The sequence below is a fragment of the Zosterops lateralis genome, assembly GCF_965231275.1.
Source record: "Zosterops lateralis genome assembly, chromosome: 12".
NCBI lineage: Eukaryota > Metazoa > Chordata > Aves > Passeriformes > Zosteropidae > Zosterops > Zosterops lateralis.
The window spans coordinates 9,739,597-9,764,583 of NC_139772.1; the positions used below are offsets into that span (position 1 = coordinate 9,739,597).

Below are 24,987 nucleotides of genomic sequence, written 5' to 3' on the forward strand. Positions count from 1 at the left end.
TTGGTCTAATTAGCTGGGAGAGGTTTCTCGTGTATCTAGCCTTCAGGTTTCTCAGTTTGGAAATTCATCTGTGCTATCCAACTTGCTTCAATCCTTTAGGGGAATCTTCAGGTTATATTTCCTATTTATACCTGCTAGGATTTATTTGTGTTATAAAACCTTTATATTTTAGAAGGAGAGTTCATATTATTTGTTCATTCTTTCCTCTTTTGTTTTCCTTATACTGAGAGGAAGTAGGAAAAACGAAGATGGAAAGTGTTTCTTGGTTTTTGAGCCAAGAAGTAAATTTCTGTGAGAACAGCTCTGTGTGTGCTGCAGTAATTCCAGCTGTTGTGCAAGCTTTTGTCCATTTCCTTACTGTAAAGGGACACTGTCAGTAAAACATGAAGAGATTGTCTGGTGTACACAAATTTTAATACAGGGTTCTTTTAGTCCTGTTGAGTAGTTCTAGGCTTCTGTAGTTAAGCGCATGTATACTAGTTAATGATTGTATCCTTGGTATCTATATTGCTAAAGATAGAAGAAATATCTCTTTTTTTCCCCTCTGTTTTTTCCAGTTAGCAGAAATTGATCAGACTCAGTGTGTAAACTTACTGATACAGGCTTCAAATTTGAGATTTTTATCAGTAGTCCTTGATTGCCTGGAACATAACATTTTACCCATGGCTACCATAATTTCCATCTTATCTTTCCTCAGGTGGGGTTTTTTGAATTACATTTGTTCTGTGTCTACAGATTTTTTCCCTTGTACTTAATTTGAATTGGTTTTCTTCTGAAAAAGCTAAAGAGAGCTAAAGTAGCTCTCTCCTGACTTATCCTTTGTGTTGAGATAAACTAGGATGAGATATCACTATATTAGCAATGTTATAACCCATGCCAGACCTTCTACCTGGATCCTGTGCTTTCAGGGAGTAAAACAAATGAAACCATTACATTTAAAACATATTTTTATAAGGGACAAAAAGTATAAACCCTGCTAGCAAAAATAAATTACTTGATTTGTAGTTTAGCTGAAGTTATGAACAAAGTATCAAATACCCTTAAAAGTGTTGGGAAGAGGAAGAAGGGATGACTAGAGTCATTAAATTAAATTTTCCCTTTTTTTTTCCCTTTCACTCCTCTCAGGATGCTTTAACACCTGAAGACAAATGTTTCATCAGAAGCACTAATGGCTGTTGGCATGCCTTGGATAAGGTGGTGACCACTGGATGTCATTTGTTTCTGTTCACTGCAGAGAGACAAAATTGACTCCATTTGGAGTTGAGAGCAAAAGCAGAACAGACCTCTCAAGATGACTGATCCTATGATGGATTTTTTTGATGATGCCAATCTTTTTAGTGAGACCTTAGAAGGTTTGTCAGATGATGCCTTTGTTCAACCTGGACCTGTTTCACTTGTTGATGAATTGAATTTGGGTGCAGAATTTGAACCTTTGCACATAGACTCACTGAACCATGTGCAAGATGCTCAAAATCAACAAAAGATGAGTGAGTTTGATCAGCTGAATCAGTATGATTCACTGAAGCTTCACTCAGTAAATCAGTCTTTTAATAGCTCAGCTGACAATGTCTTATCACCACACTCTCAATTCAATTGTTCGCCAGTTCATCCGCAAAACCAGTCCAATGGGATGTTTCCAGATGTGGCTGATGGTAGTCCTATGTGGGGTCATCAAACTGCCACAACTGTTTCGAATCAAAATGGGTCCCCTTTTCACCAAGGACATTCTCAGTCTATGCAGCAAAACAAAAGCTTTGTAGCACACCATGACTTTGCCTTATTTCAGGCTAATGAACCACAGCATCAGTGTGCCTCGCTAAGGCCACAGCAGAGCAGGAACAGCACGGGGCAGGATGCTCTGAGTCAGCCAAAAGACTTCATGGAAGTTAATGTGTCTACTTCCCTCAGAGTCAGTGTTAACCACCCACCTTCAGTTTCTAATCCATCGACTTCACAGCAGCCTCTGTCTGTTCAACAGTTTTCTCAAACTGCAAGTACTTCAATACATTTTTGTGGGAATCAAGAAGGAAATTTTGATGGACAGTCCCCAACTATTACTCCATGTTCTGTCAGTAATAGTCAACAATTTTCATCTCCGTATTCCTTCTCTAATAATCATATTTCTCCTACCAGCCTTCTTCAGCCTACAACAGCTCTTTCGACTAGCCAGCAGACACACTCTATCTCTGACTTCACTGGAAGCGATGCCTTTACATCTCAAACAGGGACCAAGCAAGAAACAACCGAGCACATGCTGAATCCTAACACACCTTTGAATTCGAGTACTTTTCAAATGTTGCATTCTGCGCATCCTCAGGGCAACTTTAGTAGTTCAAAACTCTCTCCTGTGAACATTAATTTTTCAGCTTCCACTAGTTCTGCTTCTCAGATAAGCCATTTCGCCGACCCTATAGAAAGCAACGGTTTTACATCTTTAGATGACAACTTACTTCATCAAGTGGAGCCTCACAGTGAACCATTCACAGGACTTGACCCAGATGACCTCCTGCAGGAAGACCTTCTGCCACAGTTCGATGACTCTGCGTTTGTTCAGGATAGCACAAGCCATGTTTTAGAGCATGACCTCGAGCACCACATCAGCCCACAGCAAGTGACGCCGTCATCCGAACTCGTCCGGCCGCCGTCCCAAACTCAGAGCCATCCTTGGCATTCTTCAGTTTCTAATCAGCACCTGCAAGGCAGAAGTCGTGCAACCTCACAAGGACAGGTATGCTGGGATTTGGGGAGTGGGGGTTTGAACTGTCTAGTTTGTTTGATTGGGTGAAATAATAATACTGACTGGCGCTTGAGTCAAAGCATGATAACTGAAGTCTCTGAGCTGTTATTTGACCCTGAAGAAGTCTAGTTTAGGGGGAAAAAGAACCCTAACCAGTTGATGCAGACATTGCTTTCTCCTGTTGTTTTCCTATCACAGCATAAAGCTATGATCTTATCTACATGAGGTTATTCAGATAAAATGGTGTTGCTCCTTCTGCTGCTTGTATTTCTGAAGTATAGAGGAGAAAATTTACTGGTTTATGATTCTGGTATGAATATAATGGCATATTGTCTTGAAAAGTACTTAGAGAAACATGTTTTTAAGACCTTTGGTAAGGTTTGTGTGGCTGATTTCTTGCACGAATTGCAGTGGTTATGTTGTTGGTCTGTCCTTTGTTTTATGTCTTTGGGCTCATGCTCATTGCCTAAAAATACACACTTTATATTCTTGTTTTTGATGTGATCAATAATAGTAGAAAACATAAAAAGGTGTGTACATGTTGGAGTTTGTTACTTTTGGCTAAACCAAAAAACTCAGCAGTTGTTTTAGTATAACATGCACATCTACTGCAAGTATTCGAGTCCTCCATGAGGAGGCCAAGATGACATAAAAATTGTTTTCTAATTTTCAATCTGTGCATTTCAAAACAGAAGCAACTCTGACATCAAACATATAAAGCAGACGGCTTTAAAAATGTTTTAGTACCTGTTACTTCTGTATTCTTGCTACCAGTATTCTCTCTGCCTGAGAATACAGACTGCTGTCTTTCTGGCAGAAAAAAATTGGGGAAGGCAGGGATCTTAACTACTGACTTTTGCTTCTACTTAGTTTGTAGGATACAGGAGATAATGTAGCATTTTTCTTTTCCCCTCTGTTAATTTTAGATCATTAGCGTAGAGATAAGGGCTTACCACGCCTAATCTTTGGTCTTGGTTCAGTAGATTGCTTCTCCATTACAACTTCTGCTTGTGTTTATGGAGCGTGTAATTGTCAATTCCTACCAGTGAAACTTCTTCTGTAAATTGTGGGGTGATGTTAATGGGACACGGATACCCAGCAGTGTGATTGAGATGAGCTTGATTAACTGAATGATGCAGTAGATGTAATCTGTTGGTTTTGATAAACATTTCCTTTCTTTCCCTTCCCTGCCGAAGAAAACAAAAGAGGGGGCACCCAAGCAGCCACTCTAGTCAGAGGTGTCTGAAGACACAGGGTGCAGCAGCTGGCAGGGGAAGGTGATCCTGTTGGAGTTTGTGTGTGCAGTCCTGCCGTGGGAGCACCACCAGGGGTTGGGAACTGGGCTCTGGAGGCTCTTGGCCTCCCTGAGCATCCTTGGGGTGAAGGGTGAAGAGGAAATGGATTCCAGGAAAGTGAGGGTGGTGAGAAACCCAGGGATTAGTATCATTTTTGAGGAGCATGTGGGATATAAGCCAGGGAATGCAAAGCAGGTCTAATAAAACTTTCTGATGCTGTGACTTTTGTGTTGTATTCGTCAGAACCTTTTCAGACTTGCTTCAATCTCACTGACAACAGTTTTAGTGCTTTGCTTTGTAACAAGGAATAGAGGGAAAGTTCTGAGATCTGTGGAGAGCCTTTTAAAGTTTAGGGGTTTGGTTTTGCTTTTATTGTGGTATGAAAACAAAGCAACTTCGCAGTATTTAAAACTTTAATGATTTTCCTCTTTGAAATGAAACAGCCAGAAACCAGATAGTTATAAAACTTCTTGGTTTGGTTTTTATTATTTCGGGGTATGCAATAAATTGTATAAATTGGATTCTAACCTTGAGTTTACTGGTCAGACAGATGTTTAATGTTTCCTTCAGAAACTGGTTGTGAACTGGTAGCTGTCAAACTGTTGAGGAATGTACAGATGGGGGATTGACAGAAGCAAACAATGTAGAAGCCTGTTTAAACCAGTGGAGTATGTAGTATGAATAGTATGGCAATTACTGAAGTGTTTCAGATCTGTCTTTTGACTGACTACAATTCTAAGAGGGGCTTTAGTTGTAATTCTCACTTCTATTCTTTGATCTCTTTTTAGAATTTCAAGTTCAAGATGAGTTGGTTCTGTTAGAGCTTTTTACAAATGTGTGCAGTTTAACCAGGGAGGAAAAAGGCTGGGTAAAGGAGGATTTTGATCTTCCTGAAACTGATTGGCTTTAGGTAGGAGTCAGTTGGGAAGGGATTTTGACAAGTTTCCTATGTAGTAGTTAAGGTGAGCTTTTAATGTTTAAACGAGACAGTGTTTTAGTACATATTGAGGAAACACTAGTGAATTTAGTTTTTTTCCAACAGTTTCAGTTTGATAATGGTTGATGTTTTGTTAGAAAGAATAACTTTATTTTATGAAATAGTTAATGAAGTGGAGGTGCTGGAACAAACCCAATATTAGACAACCAAAGATCTTTAACTGTAGTTAGACTGAGATTATTTAAATTAAGGAAGAACATTAAATACTTGTTTCAGTATTTGAGAGCAAGCATACTCATAACATTTGTACTTGTATGGTTATTCTTTTGATGGAAATTAATTTAAAAATTAATACAATCTGTTCAGTGTAATAATGCTGGAGAATTAAAAAGACTATCTTATGTTGCTAATAGGCTTTCTGATGTAATTAGATCAGAATTGTAAATAAATTGCACCCTTAATTTTACATCATGCATTTTTCATCAGTTAGTTTGAGAACAGAAAGTAAAGTGGAGAAATGCTAAAGATTCCTGCTGAAGACTTAGCTTTGACTAATACAAGACTTCTGATCTTTTAACTCCACTTAAAACTGGTTTGGGTTTTCCAAGGCTAAATAATCTATTTGCTTCTCAGAAGGATAAAAAAAGGCTTCAACTTGTTTTACATCTTTAGAAGAAAAAGGAAGTTGAAAAGATAATGTGAAGTATAAACTGTTTGAAAAATAATGTGAAGTATAAACTTTTGGAAAGATAATCTTAAGTATAAACTGTCCTTAGAGAAGATTGCAGCTGTCTTACTGTGTATGTTATTTTGTAAGAAGTGTTCCAATGTCTTCTGGCTGCACACATGAAAGCAGAGGAATTGAGATTAAAAATAATATGAAAATGAAAAATATACTGATGAAAAATAGTATTTCATTAATAATATGAAGTGCTATAGGATGAGGTGGTAGTCTTAGTTCTTAAATCACATAATTTTTTTTTCTTTTTGTGACTAAAAGTTTGCCACCTTACCCAACAATTCAGTGTATTCATGAATTTGTGTAAAAACTGACTTGAAACATGCAAGTGTTTTTATGCCTGCAAGCCTGAACTGTCCTACCACTTCTTTTATAGAAATTGATGACACTAATCTTTTGAAAGAATTTGTCTCACCCTTGTCGAAAGTTTGGCAAAGTCTGAACGTTGTAGATGATTGCTTGGTGATGTTGTGTGTATCAGAGTGGCATAACCTCATGTATGAGCTTTTCCTCAGAGAGGGAATTAACTCTCACCAGATCCAAGTCCAGATTTATGTGCTGCTGAGATGTCCTGAATTGTCACAGGCTGTTCATGTCTGACTGTGGTTTCAGATGGCACTTTTATAACAATTCTAAACTCACTGTAGACATGTGTCCCTTGGATTACTCCACTTGTAAAACTCTTATCCTGCTACTGGTTGCTGTTCTACTTGTATATACAATTGTGGACTGTGAAGTTCTTATGAGAGAAACAGACAGTGGTGTGCTTTCTTGGCTAACTGAGAGGTCTAAGACCAGACAGCTACTTGGTATATAAGCAGTTACGGGAGATGGATCAAAGTAAAGGATACAGGATTTGTGTGTATATATATTTATACACTGTATTGTATAGATATAGTATAGTATTAGAGTGTATTTCTTATATTCTGTGTGATTTAATTTTAAGTAACCCTGTAACAAGGAATATTTTAAATTAAGGAATTAATCATACTATATAAAACTGCTCTGTAGAAGAGACTGGCTATTTTGCATAGTAGGTTTATAGGTTATGGCTCCTAAGTGTTGGTACAATACAAGATTTTAAAATTATGGTGCTGGTACACATGTGACTTGGGAAGCAGTGCAATATTCAGTGAGACTGAGCATAACAAAATATACATCTCAAAATCTGCCCTACTTTGCATCACCTCACATCTTTGCATCAAGTCAAAAGTTGGACTTAATGATTTGGGGAGTCTTTTCCAACTTTAATGATTCTATGATTAGAAATCTAGGTGTCTGTTCTAGTAAGCATTTGGGTTCATTACAAATCACACCTTGTAATTTTGACATGCAAAAAACCTTCATACCCCTAACATGGATTATTCTTCCTAAAGTGCTGAATAGTGCTGGTATACCTCCCATTAGGCATATCCACTGTATTTATATTGTTCCTGTCAATTTTATGGGTGACATCATATTAGCAAATGTAAATCTGTATCTGAAGTTTCTCTTTAAGTATTTCTACAAGTTGTATGCACTGGATTTAGTTTTCTGTGCCTCAAGAACATTTTTTGCCTTCCTTATAGGAACTTAAATCCTGTATCACAGTGAGGCAGCAGAATTCCCAGTGCTCATAAGTTTATCATCTATGCTGAAGAAATGAAAACAATCTCTCCACTGACCACCTTTGTGCAATATTGTGCAGGTTTTTTGCTTTATTTCTGTGATTTGAGAAAGACCTGCGCAAACAGGTGGGATTAACAATGGCAAAGCTGTGTCAAATGCCCAGAGTTAGTGAGAAGAGTAAGGAAGCATCTCTGAGCCTAAGGAATGCAGTTCCTGGAATGAAGTTCTAAATTATAGCTGTATATAATATGATGTTTTCATTATTAATCTAGGGCTCTTTGCCAATAACATATTAATCATTAAAAGAGCAATGTTTTGATAGATTTATTTATAGTTGAATGTGTATGAAGCACTTGCTTTTGTATATATTATTTATGTTTTATATAAACCTTTTACACATTTTATTTTTTAAAATTGCAAATTGCATAGGCTGCGTAAAGAAAGCACATGTTTGTAAGATAAATTTGTAACACATTTACTGATAAGTATAATTTTTATTGTCACCATTTTCATTTCCCCTGTTTTGACTTTCAAAAGAAAACTGTGTAGTAAGGGAAAGACAAAAATTTCTGGGCTTTTCAGAACACTGAAAATGTGCCAGAATATCTCTTTTACAGTTTTAAATGCTTTATGAGTTTCTTAGTGGCTTCTGTTGAGAAGAATTACTTTTTTTCACAATTTCTTGGATCTTTTTGCTATCATGAATGCTTTTCTTAAACCTTTATTGAGAAGGTCTCTCTCAACCTTCATCACTTGTCAAATAATTAGGCTGTCCAATTCTTTGTGTAGGTTTCCTCTTTAAAATTAAACACTTGCTGTTTTAATGATTGTCATAATATAATATTTTTTTCCTGAGATAATTGCACACTCATTAAATAACTACTATAATTGTCTCTGAAATGTGCCAAAAGAGCAGCATTTTTGTAAAAAGCAGTTAACAGATGGCAAGCATAGGAATGAGGCTTCTGGTTGGGTCAAATTGCAGGAGTAAAATAGCAAGGTGAGACTAGTTGATAAAAATAAGTTTAATTGATATGTTTTTTTAATGATAATGCAGGGTAAGTGTGGTTGAATAATCTAAATAAATATTTGGAAATAGGTGTCTTGTTAACACTGAAAAACATAAAGCAATTCATTAATGTGAGAGTACAGATGTAATTGTGCAGTCTTAGTGTGTGGAAGAAGTGGTATCTAATTACAGAGAAAAGAGAAAACAAAATCCATATTAAATTGTCTTTTAAAGACAACAACCCATTCTATAGGCTGTTAAAGCTGTAGTTCAATATGTGCCTAAACTATAATAAATTATCAGGGAAAAAGCAGTTTAAGAAAAAGGCTCCTATTCGTTCATTTTGTCTTGTGTTAATGCAGCCTTTGGGCTATGAACTGAACTGGGAAAGTCCTTGTGGTACAAAGAAACTTTGCACTTCTGTGAAGGATGTTTTTCCAGAATCGTTCCTGCTTTAGTTCTCTCAGTTGCAGAGGATCATGTTCCCTAACACAGAGCTGAGCTTGTCAGTGCACACAAACTCCTGAAGGTGTCAAGAGCAGGGGCCAGGCTCATTCCAGTGGTGCTGTGACAGGACAGGAGCACAAACTGAAACACAGGAGCTTCCATCTAAATATGAAGAAAAACTGCTTTACTGTGGGGGTGACAAAGCTCTGGAACAGGCTGCCCAGAGAGGTTCTGGAGTCTCCTTCTGTTCAAGAACTCTATGGACACATCTTTTGCAGCCTGTCATAGGGGGTTGAACTACATGATCTCCAGAGGTCCCTTCCCACCTCAGCCATTCCGTGATCCTTTGAGAGAGTGAGTGGGAAGCAATATTTTCTGCAGTACAGGCAAAATGTGTGTGGGCCTGCAGCCTTAAATACAAAGAGTGTGCAAATGGACTTGCTGTGGGACTGTCCATTGGCTCCAGTAACCACTAACCTGCTTTAACTCACACTCTTATCTACACTCTGCATTTTTGAGTGGCTTCGAACATACACTGCCTGTAAAACTTCCAGAGCAGCATTTTATCTTGAGACATTTTGTAGAAAATCAACACTTTATGAAGTGTGAGTGAAGTGTAATTACTGAAAGAGCAGCAGAACTTGTAAAGATGTTAACCAGTAGTGTGGTTTTGAAGCCAGGGAATCTGATACATTTGGAATTCACATGGCTTTTGTCCAGATGTCTGCATGTTTTGTGCACTCCGGTTTTGCAGTTTCTTTTAGCTATTATGTTATTTCTAAATATACAGATAGATCAAAATAATTTTCAACACTTTGTCTTCCTAACAGCCTCCTACATCTGGAGAGGTATTGTTTTCTTTGTTTATTATCAGTTTAAAAAAATTTGCTCAATTTCCTGGTTACACAGATTTCTAAGAGTGTGTTTATCATCAGGTGTTGAGTGCATTGAATTTGGGAACTCTTAAGGCTAATAAATATAAATTAGTGGGTTTCTTAGGATGATGAGACTGAGAATTCTAATGCTGATTTCAGTAAGCATGATAAATGAAGCTAGGAATGTAGCTTTAGGCTAGAAAAGATGACATTTTTGAAAGCTGTATAATTTGCACCAGAGATTGATTTTTCTTTCATAAATGTGGCAGGTTTTCTTTTGTGTGGATTATTTGGCTTGTATTTGTACTTACTTGAGTTTTTTGTTCTCTTGATATTTTACTGTGAAGGCAAGCATTTTAATTTTTATCTCCTGAAATTGTTTCCATCTTTTACATACTGCCTGCTCAGGAGTTAGCCCATATTTGAAAATAATTTCAAAGTTAGTAGCATATCATACATGTGTACCTAATGCCTGTTGAGCAGCATATTGAACTGCAAACCAGAATTAGTTTCATACATTGACAGGAAGGCCTCTATTAAGAAATATTCATGACCTCACAATTTAGTTTTAGTTTATAGCTTGGAAAGAAAAGATAAGTTAGCCTTAGTGTTCAAGAAGCCATTGCAAATACCGTGGTTCTGAGATTTGTGTGTATTTTCTTGGTGTTTGAAACATTGTTTCAGAACAATAATCTACTGATAGGTTTTAAATAATAATCTTAAGTAATATTAAAAGGAACTGTTTCACTGTACCTTATTTTTTTAATGAGCAAAACAATACAGAGATTTCTTTAATAGTATTTTAAGCAAATTCACAAAATAGTATTTTAGCTCTTGTGCTTTTTGAGACTTGCAACATGCTCTAGCTTCCAGTACCTGTTTGTATTCCTCAGAAGGGTAAGAAAATGCAGTACATGTGCATTGTTTATTATCTTTAAGTCATTTCAGCAGCTGTCCATGAGGCCTAGGTATGGCTCAGCCTGATGTGTAAACTTTGTTGTAGCAGGAATTTTGGTCCTTGGAACTCTTAAAAGCAGAAACCAGCTGTTAGAGAACCCAGGCTGTCACAGGGAAGGCAGGTAAATTATTTAAGGAACATCTGAGTGACAAAACCAGACATGTGTCTTACTGTCTTTGAGTTCAGTAAGAACAATTTTTAAAAGAGATTAGGCAAATTTATTTTGATGTGTCTGTATTGTAGCTCCTATTTATATCATCCTTTGGAGGATTCTTTGACGTGCAATCATGTAGTGTTTGAAATCTGATCAACTCCCGACACCACACGAGAGATGTGTTTGCTGGTGCCAGCCCAGTGTGCTTTCTGACTTCATGTGGTTTCATTGCAAATGTGTTCAGGCTTTGAGGGATTTTAGATTTCAGAAGGGGTGACCCAGCCTTGCTCGTTGGGGACAGAGATACAGAGGGGCTCCTGCTCATGATGGTGCTTGGGGATGCCCTTGGCAGCACACTGTGGTCACTAACCACACTGTCACTCTGCTCTGTGTTGGTGACAATTTCTGCTGACTTCAGATCTGTTAAAGATAAGAATTTCTCTTTTCTTGGCCTTTACAGTGGGTCTAGTCTTGACACTTTTGCTAGCAGTTAGACTCAGTTGAGGTTAGAAATACAACCATAGCAGTAATTTTTCAAAACCTGTCTTGCAATGTTTCCATACACCACCCCGCCCCAGCTTTTTCTGTTTGATTCCTACCAAAATTTATTTTATGGTTATTACTATGAAGCTCTTGGATGCTATGCTCTTTCTCTAGAAATTCTATAGGAGGCTTTTGGCGGAAGAAATAGTTTGGTTGTTTTGCTTTTTGGGTTTCATTTGCCTGAAATCAAACTGTTGTTCCCCAGTAGTAGCCTCTGACTTGGGACTTCTTAATTTTGAAACATCACTCTTCCTGATAAATTCCTTTTCTTTAGGCATCTTGTTTTACTCCTTAACTAAGGGGAAGAATTTTGTTCATGAATATTTAATAGAGAAAACTGGATTCAAGGAAAGTAGTTTCATTAGGTTAGCATATATGCTAAAGGCCTCCTTTGAACTGAAGATTCTGGCATATAAAGCTGCTAAAGTAGTTCATTGAAGCTGAAACAAAAACTATGTAAGTTGTTTTGAATTGAAGTGGAGGAAATATGCCCCCTCTTTGATTTAAATGGAAATATGCTGTGCAGTCAGTACTGATATTAGTGACTCCCCAGCTGTTGATGTTAAAAATAATTTTCCCAATTTCTGTCATATATATTTTAGTATTAAGTGCTGGGTTTAGCATTAAGTGCTGGTTTTTTTTTAGTCTCTCTGAAATTATGAATGTTGAAAACATTTTGGATATTCTGTAAGGTACCAAGTAATATTACAAAAAAAAAAAAAAAAAAAGCCACGTTCAAAGATTAGGTAAACTTTTAAACTTAACTGCTTCTAGGGAATAAAATTACTGTAGGGAGAGATGTTACATGCTAGCCTTTCTGAATATGCAATCTGTTTTGATTTAAAGATTTTTCATGATTGGTATTTTCCTCTTAATCCAATGATACCTATTTTTCACATCTGTCATCTTGTCAACAATACTTCATTGTTTTGCTACAAACAAGCACTGAAAATGCATACTTCAAAAAAAAGGAAAAATTAAAAAGAAGGCTGCCAATATGATCATAGGATCATTTCCTGGGGACTGACCAAGACAATGATCCATTGCAGCATATTTTTCTAGTAACCTTTATACTTGGAATAAGCTGGTTCACTTACTTTCTAATTGAATTGGTTTTTACCATTGCATTTAATGTGTTATAAAATGGGAGCAGAAATTGGTAAATTAGGCTGTTAAAGCATGCTGTGGAAGAAAAACTACCTCTGTGTTTTGTTCAATGTGTGGTTGTTTCTCTGATCTGGCCTGACTTCCCTTTTTGTAGGTATTTGCAGAAGTGAGGCACTGAGACAAAAGGTGGGCAGCTTCCTGCTGGTTCTGAGGAGTTGTTGCCCACTTGCCCTTTCTTTCATCCCTTCAGCAGGTTCAGTGATTCCTCCAAGTAGCAGAAGAGTACCAAGAATAGATCATGGAGGGTTGTGCAGTTTACAGCCCTTCACATCTGGAATGTCTTCTGAATCTGGGCTGATAACAACTTGAGAGTGGGAGAACTGGGGGACAGTGGAAGGAAATACTGACAGCAGTAAACTTCCTGAGGATGAAAGTGGGTTTTGTTTCAATCATAAAAATGTGTTCTTACACAGCCACTTCCATGAGAGATGTAGAGGGAACACTGTAACTGAAATCTTGATGGCCATTAAGGCCATTAATACCAACAGCCATTAATGTCCTATTGCTTTTTCTTGCTCAGAGATTAATGTTGTGCCGGTTTTTAGTATGATTGGGTCACATGCTGAAGCTACCTTGGATATTGGGATTAAGGGGAAAGAAAGCTCTTCATGTGATGCTCTTTTGAAGGTAGTTTGGGTAGGTTTTTGTGTTCTGGTCTTCTTCTCTGGTTGGTAAGAAAAAAAAAAAAAACCACGAGAAAATAACTTTCTCAGTGGCACACAAAAGTGGTGGCCATATAGAACATGGGGGGGGGTAAGTGGCAACTTGTGAAAATTCCATTTAATTTTGAGTTTGTTGCAATTTTTTTTTTCGTTCTGAAGACTTCTGCAGTCAATTCTTCATTATTTTACCTTGAAATCATCGTGTAAAAGGATTTTTGTCACCTTAAATTAGAGCAGTTTCAACTAATGTTATGTTTTGCTGCAGTTTAAAAGGTAATTTAAAAAAGAAGCTGGGAATAGAAGCTATGTGGCTTTATGTGTTAAATGAACTTCTCCAATTGTAAAATCAGGCATATGTATGTGCATGTGTTCCAGAAGCAAAATCTTATCTGTACCGTCCAAGAAGGTGTTGGATGATGTTAGATTTCAGTGGGTCAATATATTTTAGAGCTTTACCTGGGGATTTTGAACCCTAATGAGAGCTTTACCTGGGGATTTTAAACTCTAATAACTACTCTTTTTAAAACAGAAATATCTGTTTGATTTTTCTTGTCCATAACTATTTGGTGAAGTATTTTACAGATTTTTTTTCCAGATGCCCACATAAGACTTGTTTTAAACAGTGAACTGAAACCTGAATTGCCTATTATAGAGTAGAGAGTTTAGTCATCCCTGTTTTTTAAGGAGTCAAGTAATTGCAAAATTTGTAATGTTAAGATTAGGCAAGAATGCAAGAAAAAAACGGAAGTTTTTTGCTGGACCATTTTGACCCTTACATTAAAGAAGAAAATCTAAAAGTAGAGGTAGAAGTATGGCATGACTGTGAATTTGGTCTGAGCCCAGTAACTCAATGTTGGTGCCTTGGATATGATAACAAGATTTTTTCCATAGACAGGAGCCCATGGTGTTCTCATGTAAGTGCAGTGATGCTGCCATAGTGCACCATGAGCTCTGTCCTGCATCAGGCCCAGACAATGCAAGTTCTGGGCGTTCTGGCCCCGCATGGGAAAAAGAGCACTGAGAAGTTTTGCTGAGACAGTGGGTTTTTTTGGCATTGTCTCCCATTTTTCAAATAGCTCTGACATTACAGACTGGAACCCAAGAGAAGTGGGTACATGATGGGCACACAACACCAAGCCACTGAAAACTGGAACACATTAAATGCAGCAGCTTGGCAGAGCAAGTGGGATGAAGTTCTCAATTTCTTTAATTTCCTGGCACTTTAGTGTGCACCATTACATAGTGCCCCCTTTAAGAGTTACTGTGCAAATTACACACAGTTTTCATACCACTACTAGATATTCAGAAAAAGATTCTAACTATAGTTGGCACTGAGCCCCAAAATACTTTCTTCAAACAATCTCTTCCAAATAGAAGCAAAATGTGTGCTGGAGACTCATTCTGTAACTTCTGTTGCTGCCTCTGTTTAGCAGCTGCTTACATGGACATGGCTTGATCTTCCCTACATGAATGATAAGGCAGGTCACTGGTTAAGAAGCTCCTACTAATGAGAACTATGGTATTTTCACTATATTAGTGGCAAAACATGATTAGTGATATTATTACTGGGTTCTGTAGCACTGAGATGTGAAACAACACCATGTGTTGGGACAATGTGATGTGCCAACAGGTGCATGTTTCATCTTAGAAACATGACTAGCTTAAGGTTGTTGACCTTTCCATTAGTGTTTTCATTTCCACAGAAATTTAAAATTTGGTTGTAAGCATGGTGCTAAATGCTTGGTGAGGCATAAACCACATTTACATCCCAAATCACAGATGCATGTTCTGAAGTGACTGTTACACAGATAAAAATTGTTGTCTGGCCACAGTGCTGTAATTGTTACCCATTCATTTACCAACATTATAGATAACAAATATGGAAGATGAAAAAAACAGACTCACCTGGTATTTTTTTTAATCTATCTGTAGCATGTCTGTTTTAATTTGGGTTAGGTTTCATAAATGTGTGTCTTGAAATTCTGTATCCATTAAACACTGAGACTTTCATTAGCAGTTATAATAAGCTAGAAAAAGAAGGAAGTCTATTATGAGCATATTGAAAGAACCAAAATTTGGAATACTTCATCGGCTCTCTAAATAATTCCATATATGCACCAAAGAGAATGGAAAAATGATAGAACCCCACAGATCTTCATTTGCCTGTGCTCTTGGCTTTGTGAAGCAATCCCAGCAGATGGTGTGGGGCAACTGTTGAACAGGAAAATGAAATGCAGTTCAGAAGGAACTCTGGAGGGAGTTGACTCTGGAGAAAAGAAACTTGTATATTTAGGTGATCTTCCCATTAGTTGTGCAGAAGTAGCCTGATTTCAGTTTACTGTCTAAAGAAAGCTACAATCTTGCTGGGATTGCCATGCAGTAAAGGAGATGCCTTTCTGCATGCACATGGGGTGACACACATGGATATTGCAAGTAATCTTCTACAGATGGACTCTGTCAAGGCTGTGAGATTTTGGGTTTAATAAACTTTTTAATTACAAATCCACCATTAAAAGTCACTAGAGGACTTATTTTTTGCAGACTATTCTAGAGGAAAGAAATTCAGAGTGCTAGTATGGAATTCAAAAGTCACTAGGTTGAGTTTGTGCTTTGGGGGGTTTTAAAGTCACATTCCTAAATACAATTTTATAATTCAAATGATGAATGGATATACCTTTAAGATTTTTTGCTGTAGTGAGTTAAAAGCAACTGCAGTTTTTAAATTTTCATGTGATTATAATGTGAAAAAATGAGAAGCTAATTTGGATGAAGTCCCCAAACTATTGATTATTGTAAGCCATGCAATTTATTTATTTGTGGTATGGTTCTGATATTAATACTGTTTTGGTGAGTTGACATGCACAGAGAGATGCCTTGTTTAGGTAATAAACATGAACAAAGGTGATGTAGTAATGCATGAAGATCAAGTTTCCAGGTGGCTAATTTTAGCTGCTTTTAGTGCAGTTGATGTCAAGGTCGTATTGATTTCCTGAGGCAGACTGTCAAGAACTTGTTAGGCTCTCAAGGCAGACAGTACTTGGTCTGAGCATCATCCTGCAGGTGTGTACTGCTACCAGTAGGAGTGAATCACTCAAGGCATCGCAGATGTAAACCTTAGCTTTCTGTTGTTAGACTCCTTAGGGCCATAATTTAGCTTTTAGTGGTAGCTAATGTAAGTGGTCAGTGGATCCACAAGTGAAAAACATTATTTTAATAAAGTGCCTTGTATAATTCAATCACAAATGTGTGGCCTGTTAAAAATCTCAGAGAAAAGCACTGTCAGTTCCTAGAATATGTCAAGAATGGGTGCAACTTCTGACAGATACTTAGTTTGAAAGGTTTTGTGCACACACAGAATTGAAAGTAATGCTACTCTATTGTGAATGGCCGTACCTACTGTAGGAAAGGTGTTCTTACAGTGGAAGTCAAGTTTTACTATTGGAACAGATAAGGCACAATTTGGGAGGGTTTTCTAGGAGGTAGAAGCAGTTTTGGTGTTAAACTTGACTTCTCCTTGGGGCTTCCTTTGTAGTGATATGCAGAGGATGTAAAGGAATTATTTGTTGTTGTGGTGCAAATGAAAATGGGTTTAGGCCTCGGAGAAAAAAACCTGATGTCTGTAAGGGTTGAGGATGGTGGTTTGTCCTTGCTGGGGGAAGGACTGTTATGCCAGTGAGGGTCTTCAAATACATGTCCTGTGCAACCACAACAAAGTGTTGGAGGAAATGCCTTTCTATGAAAAGCCTGCTCAGCAGAGTTGGTATTGGAAAGATGCTGTCATGATTCTGCCTCTTGATATTGCCTGGTAACTTGACTGCTTTTACGCTGTTGAACTAAGAAATCATTCAGAGATTTGTGTAGGGTACCTTCTACTCCTGTGAGACAGCATGTCAAATTCCCTTGAACAGTGCCAAAAGATTCTCCCCTGGCTGTGGATCAGGGCATGTGTGGGGAATTCTACAGCTGTTGTCTGATCTGTTCCCTGAGTATTTTTCCGGGCCAGCTCTGCGGTGTGAGCAGCACCAGGGCCCGTACCTGCTGCTGCTGCTAATGGCTTTTGCAGGCAGCAGCAGTGGTGTGAATTTGAGGTGATTCCTGCCAATTTCCCTGCTGCCCACAGGATTGGTGAAGCAGCAGGGAACTGACAGGAGGCTTGTTCCCTGCACTCAGCTGCTGCTTGGCAAAGCCATTAACAGCAGCAGCAGATACCCTGGAGCTCCCTCTGTGCAGACTCGAGACAACGTTGCATTGCTTTGCATTCGCTCCTGTTTGGATGATTATCTTTGCAATCGCGAGAAGTACAAACCTATTTTTCCAAATAAAATCTTCAGGTTTGAAATATGTGGTGGCCTCAGGGTTTTTCTTTCCACCTTCTCGTACATGTTTGTCAGTTAAAATTTTTTTATTCTGCATGGAATAGGTTTGTGAGCCATTGGTGAGAGGATATATTCCTTTTGGATGTTTTATCTGCGTTCCGTCTCACTCAGGGGGAGCAGTATTTTCAGCTTGCAAAAAGGCTTTGCCCTTTTTTTGTAGATGCTGGACAACCTTTGAAATGGTTTTCATTTTGCATAATGATTTACAACCGTTCAATCATTTTACAGCTCTGTGTATTTTCGAATCATAAAATTACTACCAGAATAAAAGAGCTCTCCTGAATTAAATGGCTTTTGTTGCTAAGTACAGACAGATCTTGTCCTCTGTAGTGCATGTTTCATGTTCTAATCTCAAAACACTTGTGCTGCTTTCCAGTTATGTTTTTTGTGACAATGGTGACTTCCTTGATGAAGGTTTCATTACAGATTTACTTGGCTTAGAATGGCTGGCTGGTGCCTTCCTGCATCTTCATGAATGTCATTTCCATATGGTTAGAAATACCGTAGCAAAATTTTAAAAAACCCATGGTCTGGGATTTCTAACAAACAGCTTAATGTTTGTGCAGTGCAGGAGACAGAACTCAGAAGGGATGGTACAGAGCAAGATGCAGAGCAATTATAACATAGAGGAGCCTTGTCCAGCATAGTCACAGTTCTACAGTAAGATTATAGTAAATGTTGTTGAGGAATAAATTGGGAAGCAGCTTTGAGCTCTGAGAAAACATAGCAAAGAAACTTTGTTTTAAAAGAATAAAATATCTAGAAAGAGACCGGAAAAGGATTCACGAAAAAGCCACCATTTCTGGATTACCTACTTAATTATTAAGCATTTTTTTGTTTGTTCCTTGCTGGCCCAGGAATGTTCAAGAACAGACCAATGAAACAGTACTGGCTTTAGTAGCATTTGGCTTTTAGAGCTGAAATTATACCAAGGGTACATTAGGAATATTTTTTTGTTGTTATCTGATCTCAAAATGTAAAATGGTTGATTATTTATCATTTTTACTAAGACATGAAATAATAGCCCTAAATGATAAATCCCTGTAATTAACTATAGTTACTGTAAACATAATGGAGAAATATCTTGGATAGGGTTCTCAAAAGTAAAATTAAAATGTCCTTGTGATGCTGCTGCATCTTTACAGAAATATCTCTGAATTTAAGTGGTATTGTTAAGAAAATAATAAATTTAAAATATTGGTACTACTAGTTTTTCCACTGGACAAGGAACTTAATTTTGAAATTAATCCTAAATAGAAGAGAAATTATCTTTTAGACTAATGACTGATTTTAACAATTTCAAAATCTTTGCCATATTTTAAAATTTGTGGAAAAACATATATCTTGCAAAATAAAGGTATATGTATATACTGACCAAAAACAAATCAAGTCTCCCAATCTTTCTTCCTTCTTCCTGAGTGGGCTTTTCAGAATCAAGGGATTGCTAGGATGGAGCTGTGCTGTCAAAAGCTCCTTGTTGGTTTTTTTTTTTTAATAACCTTGCAAAACCCCCAATCTTCTTTTTGGCTTTTTTTTTTTTTTTTTTTAATATGTTCACAATACATATTTTAAAACTTGTCTGATTTTTTTAAATAGCACTTTAACCCAAGGTGGGAATGAAGAGGCGCTTACCAGAGAGGTCTCCAGCGCAGGGTCCGCAGCTCTGGGCAGGGGCACAGGGACAAAACAGAGCCCTTCTTCCATTTGCTGTAGGAAGCAGGGGAAGCCTGTCAGCAAATGTTTATAGTCACTAATACCATCTTAGAGTAATGAAGGAAATGCGAGAAGAATAATAATTTTTAAAAAAATTAAAAATATAAAATAATGGAGAGCAAAATCTGTTTGTGAGGCCCCAGGGTGGGTTCAGCCGCTGTCCCCCGTGCCCCCCCGGGCCGGAGCCGGAGCCGCAGGGTTGGGCGCAGCGAGGTCCATCCATCCCGGCACCGCGCCCGTTCCCACGGCTTTCCCGGGGAGCGAGCGGCCGCTGTGGGCGGCGCTGCGGGCGGGGAGCGGGAAGGGTTAAAGCCGATCCCCGCGGGGGTTAAACGTGGAGCCTAATGGAATAATGACGGGTAGCACCATCTGCTGGCCTAGTTCCGCGGGGAGCGGGTCTAACCAGCGCTAATATCGGCGCTGATGCCTTTTGATGCTTTGTGCGTTTCTTTGCGCGCTTTGTTGGGCTCCGGCGGTCCGCGCACGGCGGGGCCGGGCCGGGCCGGGGGCGGCGGGCAGGCCGCGGGGATGCTGCTGAGGCCCACCACTGCTCGCTCGGGGAGGGCTGTGCGCGGCCCGGCCGCCGCTCGCTAAATAGGCCATTTAGCAATCTTCTCCCCATGCTTTTCTCCTGAGCACTGCCGGGGGTGCTGGAAAAGCGGAGGGCAAGTCTTTGTCTGACGCCAAAAATGTCTTCAGTGAAGAGGCCAAGAGGAAGGGTAAGTGAGAGCCTGAATGAGTGGGAGGAGGAGGGGTTCTTTGGGCTAAAAGGCTAATGGGATTGAATAACCTTCCTTATTACTGGCTGCTGCGGGAGCCGCATCGCCATCTTGAGCCGTTCCCGAGCTGGGTCCGGCTGTTTGTTCGGCCCCGGGGTTTGAGGTGGCCTCGGGAGCGGCCCCGTCCCTGCCGCCCGCCCCGGCGCCCATGAGGCTCCCATAGAACATGAATCCCGGGAAGTGCGCGGGCTGCGCCCCGAAAATGCGTTTGGAAATTCCTGGTGGCTTTTCTTCCTGCTCTAGGCAGAGGCGCATTTACGGGTGAGAACGTAACATAACTGTTATCTGCTGGGGTTTTGTGTTTGAATAGGAAATTCTTTCCATTCCTCAAAGGGGGAGGGGAGGAAAGCAAAAACATGTCTTCTGGCTGGCTGCAGGAGAGCTCATCAGCCCCGTAAACAATTCCGCGTCCATGAAACGGGCCTTAAAAACCCCAAGATAAAAACAACTTACGTCTTTTTATCCAAGGCACGGAGTTTATGTCGATCTAAATAAAAGAAACGCCGCTTTCCGATCTCTGTATGGATATAGAGCTCTCTGATTTTAGTTTTGGTTTTATCTTTTGTCTGTTTTTTTAATCTTGGTGTGTTGTTGGAGCATCTGTTGTGTTCATCACCGAGTTAGTGCTGTAGATCATTCGTCTGCTCTAAGGTAACTGTGGTCCTGGTATCCTACCAAAGGCTAAACGCTGATGCTGTTACCGTCGGGAGCTCCTCGCTTTTTCTTCTTTTGCTGGAGGTGTTGGATGTGTGTGTCAAATGTATGGGAATGCTGCAAAGGTTAAGGGTTGGTTTCTTTAATTACAGAGGTGGAGAGAAGGCTGAGAGAATTTCAGAAGGATATTTTTTACTGACTTTGAGTACTTGGATTGGTTGTTTAAAACCAACAATTGATGTAGTTATTTTGAAACCCACGCCATTCTGTGGTATAAACTGAATTCCTCATTTTTTTGTGTCCGCATAAATCCCTGGCAGTTGCATTTTTTAAAAATGCATATCCCTATCAAAGATTTTTGCACTTTATATTTTTAAAATAAGGGGTATTTAATTTACTTTTTGTTTCTTGCTACAGCCTCCTTCCAAGAAGACTGATGGTTCAGGATCATATACTAAGTTGCAGAATACCCAGGTGAGGACAATGCCTGAAAAGAAGCAGAAGAAAAAAACAGACTCAGAAAGTAAACAGGAGAAGGCGAATCGCATCATATCTGAAGCAATTGCAAAGGCAAAGGAGAGAGGAGAGAGAAACATTCCACGAGTAATGAGCCCTGAAAACTTCCCCAGTGTTTCAGCTGAAGGAAAGGAGGAAAAAAAGGGTAGAAAAGTCAAATCCAAACCAAAGGATAAGGAGAGCAAAAAGCCGAAAACTGGTACCTCATCCAAAATTAAAGAGAAAACAAAAATTGGGTAAGTAGATTAAAACATTGTCTTCTCTTCAGACTGTAAATCTTTGATTAAAATGGAAACTGCTTACTGATAATGAAATGTTCTCCTCCACTGCCTACACAAAATTCTTCCTGATTAAGTCCATGTGTGGACTCTCTCATTCAGGAACAAGAATGCTCTGTTTTCTCTTTAGATAAAAATCACTGTAGGAGTGTCCTTTTGAAAGGAACTATTTTAAATGTATATTCTAAAATATTCTGTATTAACTTTGAAGCATAGACCCAAATATCTTTTATCTAGTTTTGTAATCCATTCTGACTCTAAACTAAGTTCTTCTGGATTATAAATGCTGTCTTTATCAGTTGTGGCATGTAGCTTCAATACAGTGTGCTTGATAAAATGCAGAGGAGAAATTGGAAGTTTAATGAACTTGTAAGCAAGAGAATATTCTTACAAATACCACATGTAAAGTAAAGCACATACTGGAAAGATTAAATTCTGAGAACTTTGTAGTCTTCGCTCATATCAGTTTAATCTGCCCTTTCAAAAATTTTGCAGACTCAGCTGGGTCAAGCTGGGTGGATACCTTGGGGTGGTGAGGAGTTTTTGGAAGGCTTTAGGTGTTCAGATGCTCCAGGGGTTTTAGGAGCTGCCTCATCTTGGGCCTCCAGAGCTAACCTGTGTTGCCTGTTTACTTTTAAAGGAGAGTGAGTGATTTCCAATGTTAGCGACGTCAGAACTTGAAATGGAAATCTTAACTACGGTCTGATTTTTTTTTTTTTTTTTTTTAGTCCATGCTCTTTTTGCAGTAGCAGAAATATTAACTGGCATCTCTCTCAAACTTAAATGTCTCATATGCATATGTATGTTTTTATGTATGGAGCAGAAATGAATGCTCTTTTAATCAGCCTATATCTCTGCACTTTCTTTTTTTCTCCTAGAGATCAGTGCTTTTTTTCATGTTTGAAGCAAAACAATTTCGAGTAGTTATCCTGTAGTATGAAGATTACTGCTCTATACCCAACTTCATTCTTAACGTGAACTTTCATGGTGTTAATTTCTTTCTGTTCTGTTTGTGTTGGCATATGATGCTGCTTGTAAAGTGCACTGAGTAGTGCTTCCTTTTCTTTTTTTCTCCGTTTAGTTTAAGGTGGGATTTTGGATGTGTGCTTCCAGAGTTGATTTCACTCTCATGTTTCTGAATTTACTCATGTTCTATAACCAACATTTTGTGGGTTTGTCTAATCAGAAAACTAACATGGTTGTTTAGGTAGTGTCAATTTCAAGAAACCTTGTGGTTTGTACTTAGTGTGGTTTTTATTAATTCTTTTGGATAATTGACAAAACTTGCCAAAATATCATTGTTACGATATACTACATAATTGCCATAATATTTTTACTGTTTTTAAATTAACAACAACAAAAAAAGTAAACTGTTACCTACAATTTATGATTCTGCACTCAGCTTTGTCTTGGTGAAATGCTTTGCTGTGCACAGCACTTAGGATTGGTTTTCAGCATTTCATCAGACGGCATCACTTGAGAAAGAGACATTTCTCAAACTGTGTTTTTAACCATGGGGTTTGTGTTTGATGCAAAGTACGTGTAAGCTGCTAGAGGAGCTCCCATTTAATTATGGTCAACGTTTCAGCATTTTGCATTGAGCTGTGAAGGTTTGCCTCCCCATTATTTAGCAGTTTAATCAGCTAATGCCCCATAGCACTCTCCTAACTTAATCATGCTGTCAGGTATTGCTTTCCTTGTGTAGGATACAGACCTAAAAATGTGGCAGTCAGGTTCTGGTAAGGAGCTGTGAAGAGTCTTCTAGAACCACCTAGTACAGATTTCTGCTCATATTCACAGAGTTGCATTTTATTTAGATGGACAGTAGCAAATCAAATGCTTTGAGACATCCAGGTACTTAATTTTTGTATCCAAACAGATTCATCTGTTGTGTTGAATTAGTGCTATTGTATATTGTTGATATATGTACAAAAAATAGTAACTGTTTAGCCAGGAGTACACCAGGGATTTTGCAGAACAGCAATTGCAATAAGGCCTTGATTTTTTTAAAAGGCTAATCTTACCAAACTGCTTTCTCTGAAAATCTAGCTGCTGAAATTATAGCAGAATAATCACTACAAAATCACTCTGTGTGTCTTTTCAACCATGGTTAAAAAAACCAAAAGTGATGAATAAAATATGTTTTATTCAGAGAAAACCGAAATTAAATAATGAGTTTAGAAAGCTAAAGAGCTCTTGTAAAGGTTTTTATCCTATCTGCTGTTCTGAAAAAATATTTCTTAATGAATCTAAGCACATCCTTGGAATTATTGTTAGGTTAAAATAGGATTGGGTTTTTAAGCGTGTGGGTTGTTCCATTGATTTTTTTCGTTACCTTAAAATAAACTTTGACTGAATCTTGGGAGAAAATTTTACTATGCTAAAATAATACCTGTAAAAGACAAGTGTTTCATGGGGCAGGAAGGGAAGATCTCAGTTTAATGAAAATGTTTTTTTCTTTGTAAGGAAAGATTTTTGAGATCTGTTTAAAATGGGATAAAAAAGAATTAAAATTGGTTTTCAATCAATAATGAAAAAAACTTTATATTATAAATATATATACATACTTGTATATATGGCATCCCTTGTATTTAGTCCGAAAATGAAGTCTCCTCATGTTTTAAAAAGATGAGTAAACAATTTCCAACAGTTAGAAGCTATTATGAACTAATTTTTCTGCAAGCATTGTAGTCGTGAGTGAAACCTTGAACCTAGTAAAGGTTTACAATTAAAAAAGAAAAAAAAAAGATCAGTGGACCTTTTTAGTTAGCAGTAGTGGAGAATTTGTTTGGGTGCATCTGCTGTTCCATTTTAGGAGTTCTGCTGTGATATGTCCATCCCAGATGAATACATTTCTTTTCAGTCAGGGTTTCTATAGCAAACTCATTTAACTTACAGGGACTGTTAAATCTGTTGATTCAGTTTGGATTTGGAGTGTCAGAGCAAAGCAGGAGTTGATGCAGAGTTGGGTGTGTTTGAGAAGATCTGAAGTCACATACATGTTTTAGATGACTCCTGTTTCATTTTTGCAGGCCAACAGGGAGCTGATCGATCTCAAACAATAACAAATAAGTTGATTTCTTCTTTTTTGCTTTTGAGAAGTGTTTAAGAAACATTTTTGATCTGGTCTTTCATATTTCTGCTTGCAACAAACACAGTCTGTTCAATACAAGCACAGTCGTACCCTCTGTAGCCCAGCACTCAATAACAGCAAACTCTTATTTAGATTGTGATCATAGACTTTGACCTCTTACAGAGCTTTTGTCTGTGTAGCAAGTTCTGTGTTGCTCTGCAGGAGGATTTTCAGAGTTACAGTTGAATTATAAATGCTGCTCCTGTACAGCTGGAACACTAATTGCTGAACAGACCTTGATGAAATTGCCTGATAGCCATCAGTTTAAAAAAAAAACAAAAAGTGCTTTAAATTGTAATACAACACACCTTTTACTGAGATTGAGTAGGCCTCATCCGGGATCAAGATGAGTTTTAACTACTGTGTCTAGATTTAAGGGGCAGGATGATTTTTAGACAGGTCCTGTT

At 38.2% G+C, this 24,987-nt stretch overlaps 1 protein-coding gene across 8 annotated transcripts in view; it reads left to right on the forward strand.

Annotated features, from left to right (window-relative positions):
- Positions 1–24,987, forward strand: part of CHD9 (chromodomain helicase DNA binding protein 9) — an 85,260-nt gene that overhangs the window by 12,080 nt on the left and 48,193 nt on the right. For 6 of the 8 annotated variants that reach the window (XM_083870517.1, XM_083870516.1, XM_083870513.1 and 3 more), the window contains 2 exons: positions 1,126–2,728; positions 21,071–21,405. In XM_083870517.1, coding sequence (XP_083726643.1) covers positions 1,292–2,728; positions 21,071–21,405 — 1,772 coding nt within the window. In that variant the 5' untranslated portion in view covers positions 1,126–1,291. Of the gene's footprint in view, positions 1–1,125; positions 2,729–19,856; positions 19,940–20,167; positions 20,261–21,070; positions 21,406–24,987 lie in introns of those variants that run through there. The other 2 variants (XM_083870514.1, XM_083870515.1) reach the window with 2 other exon arrangements.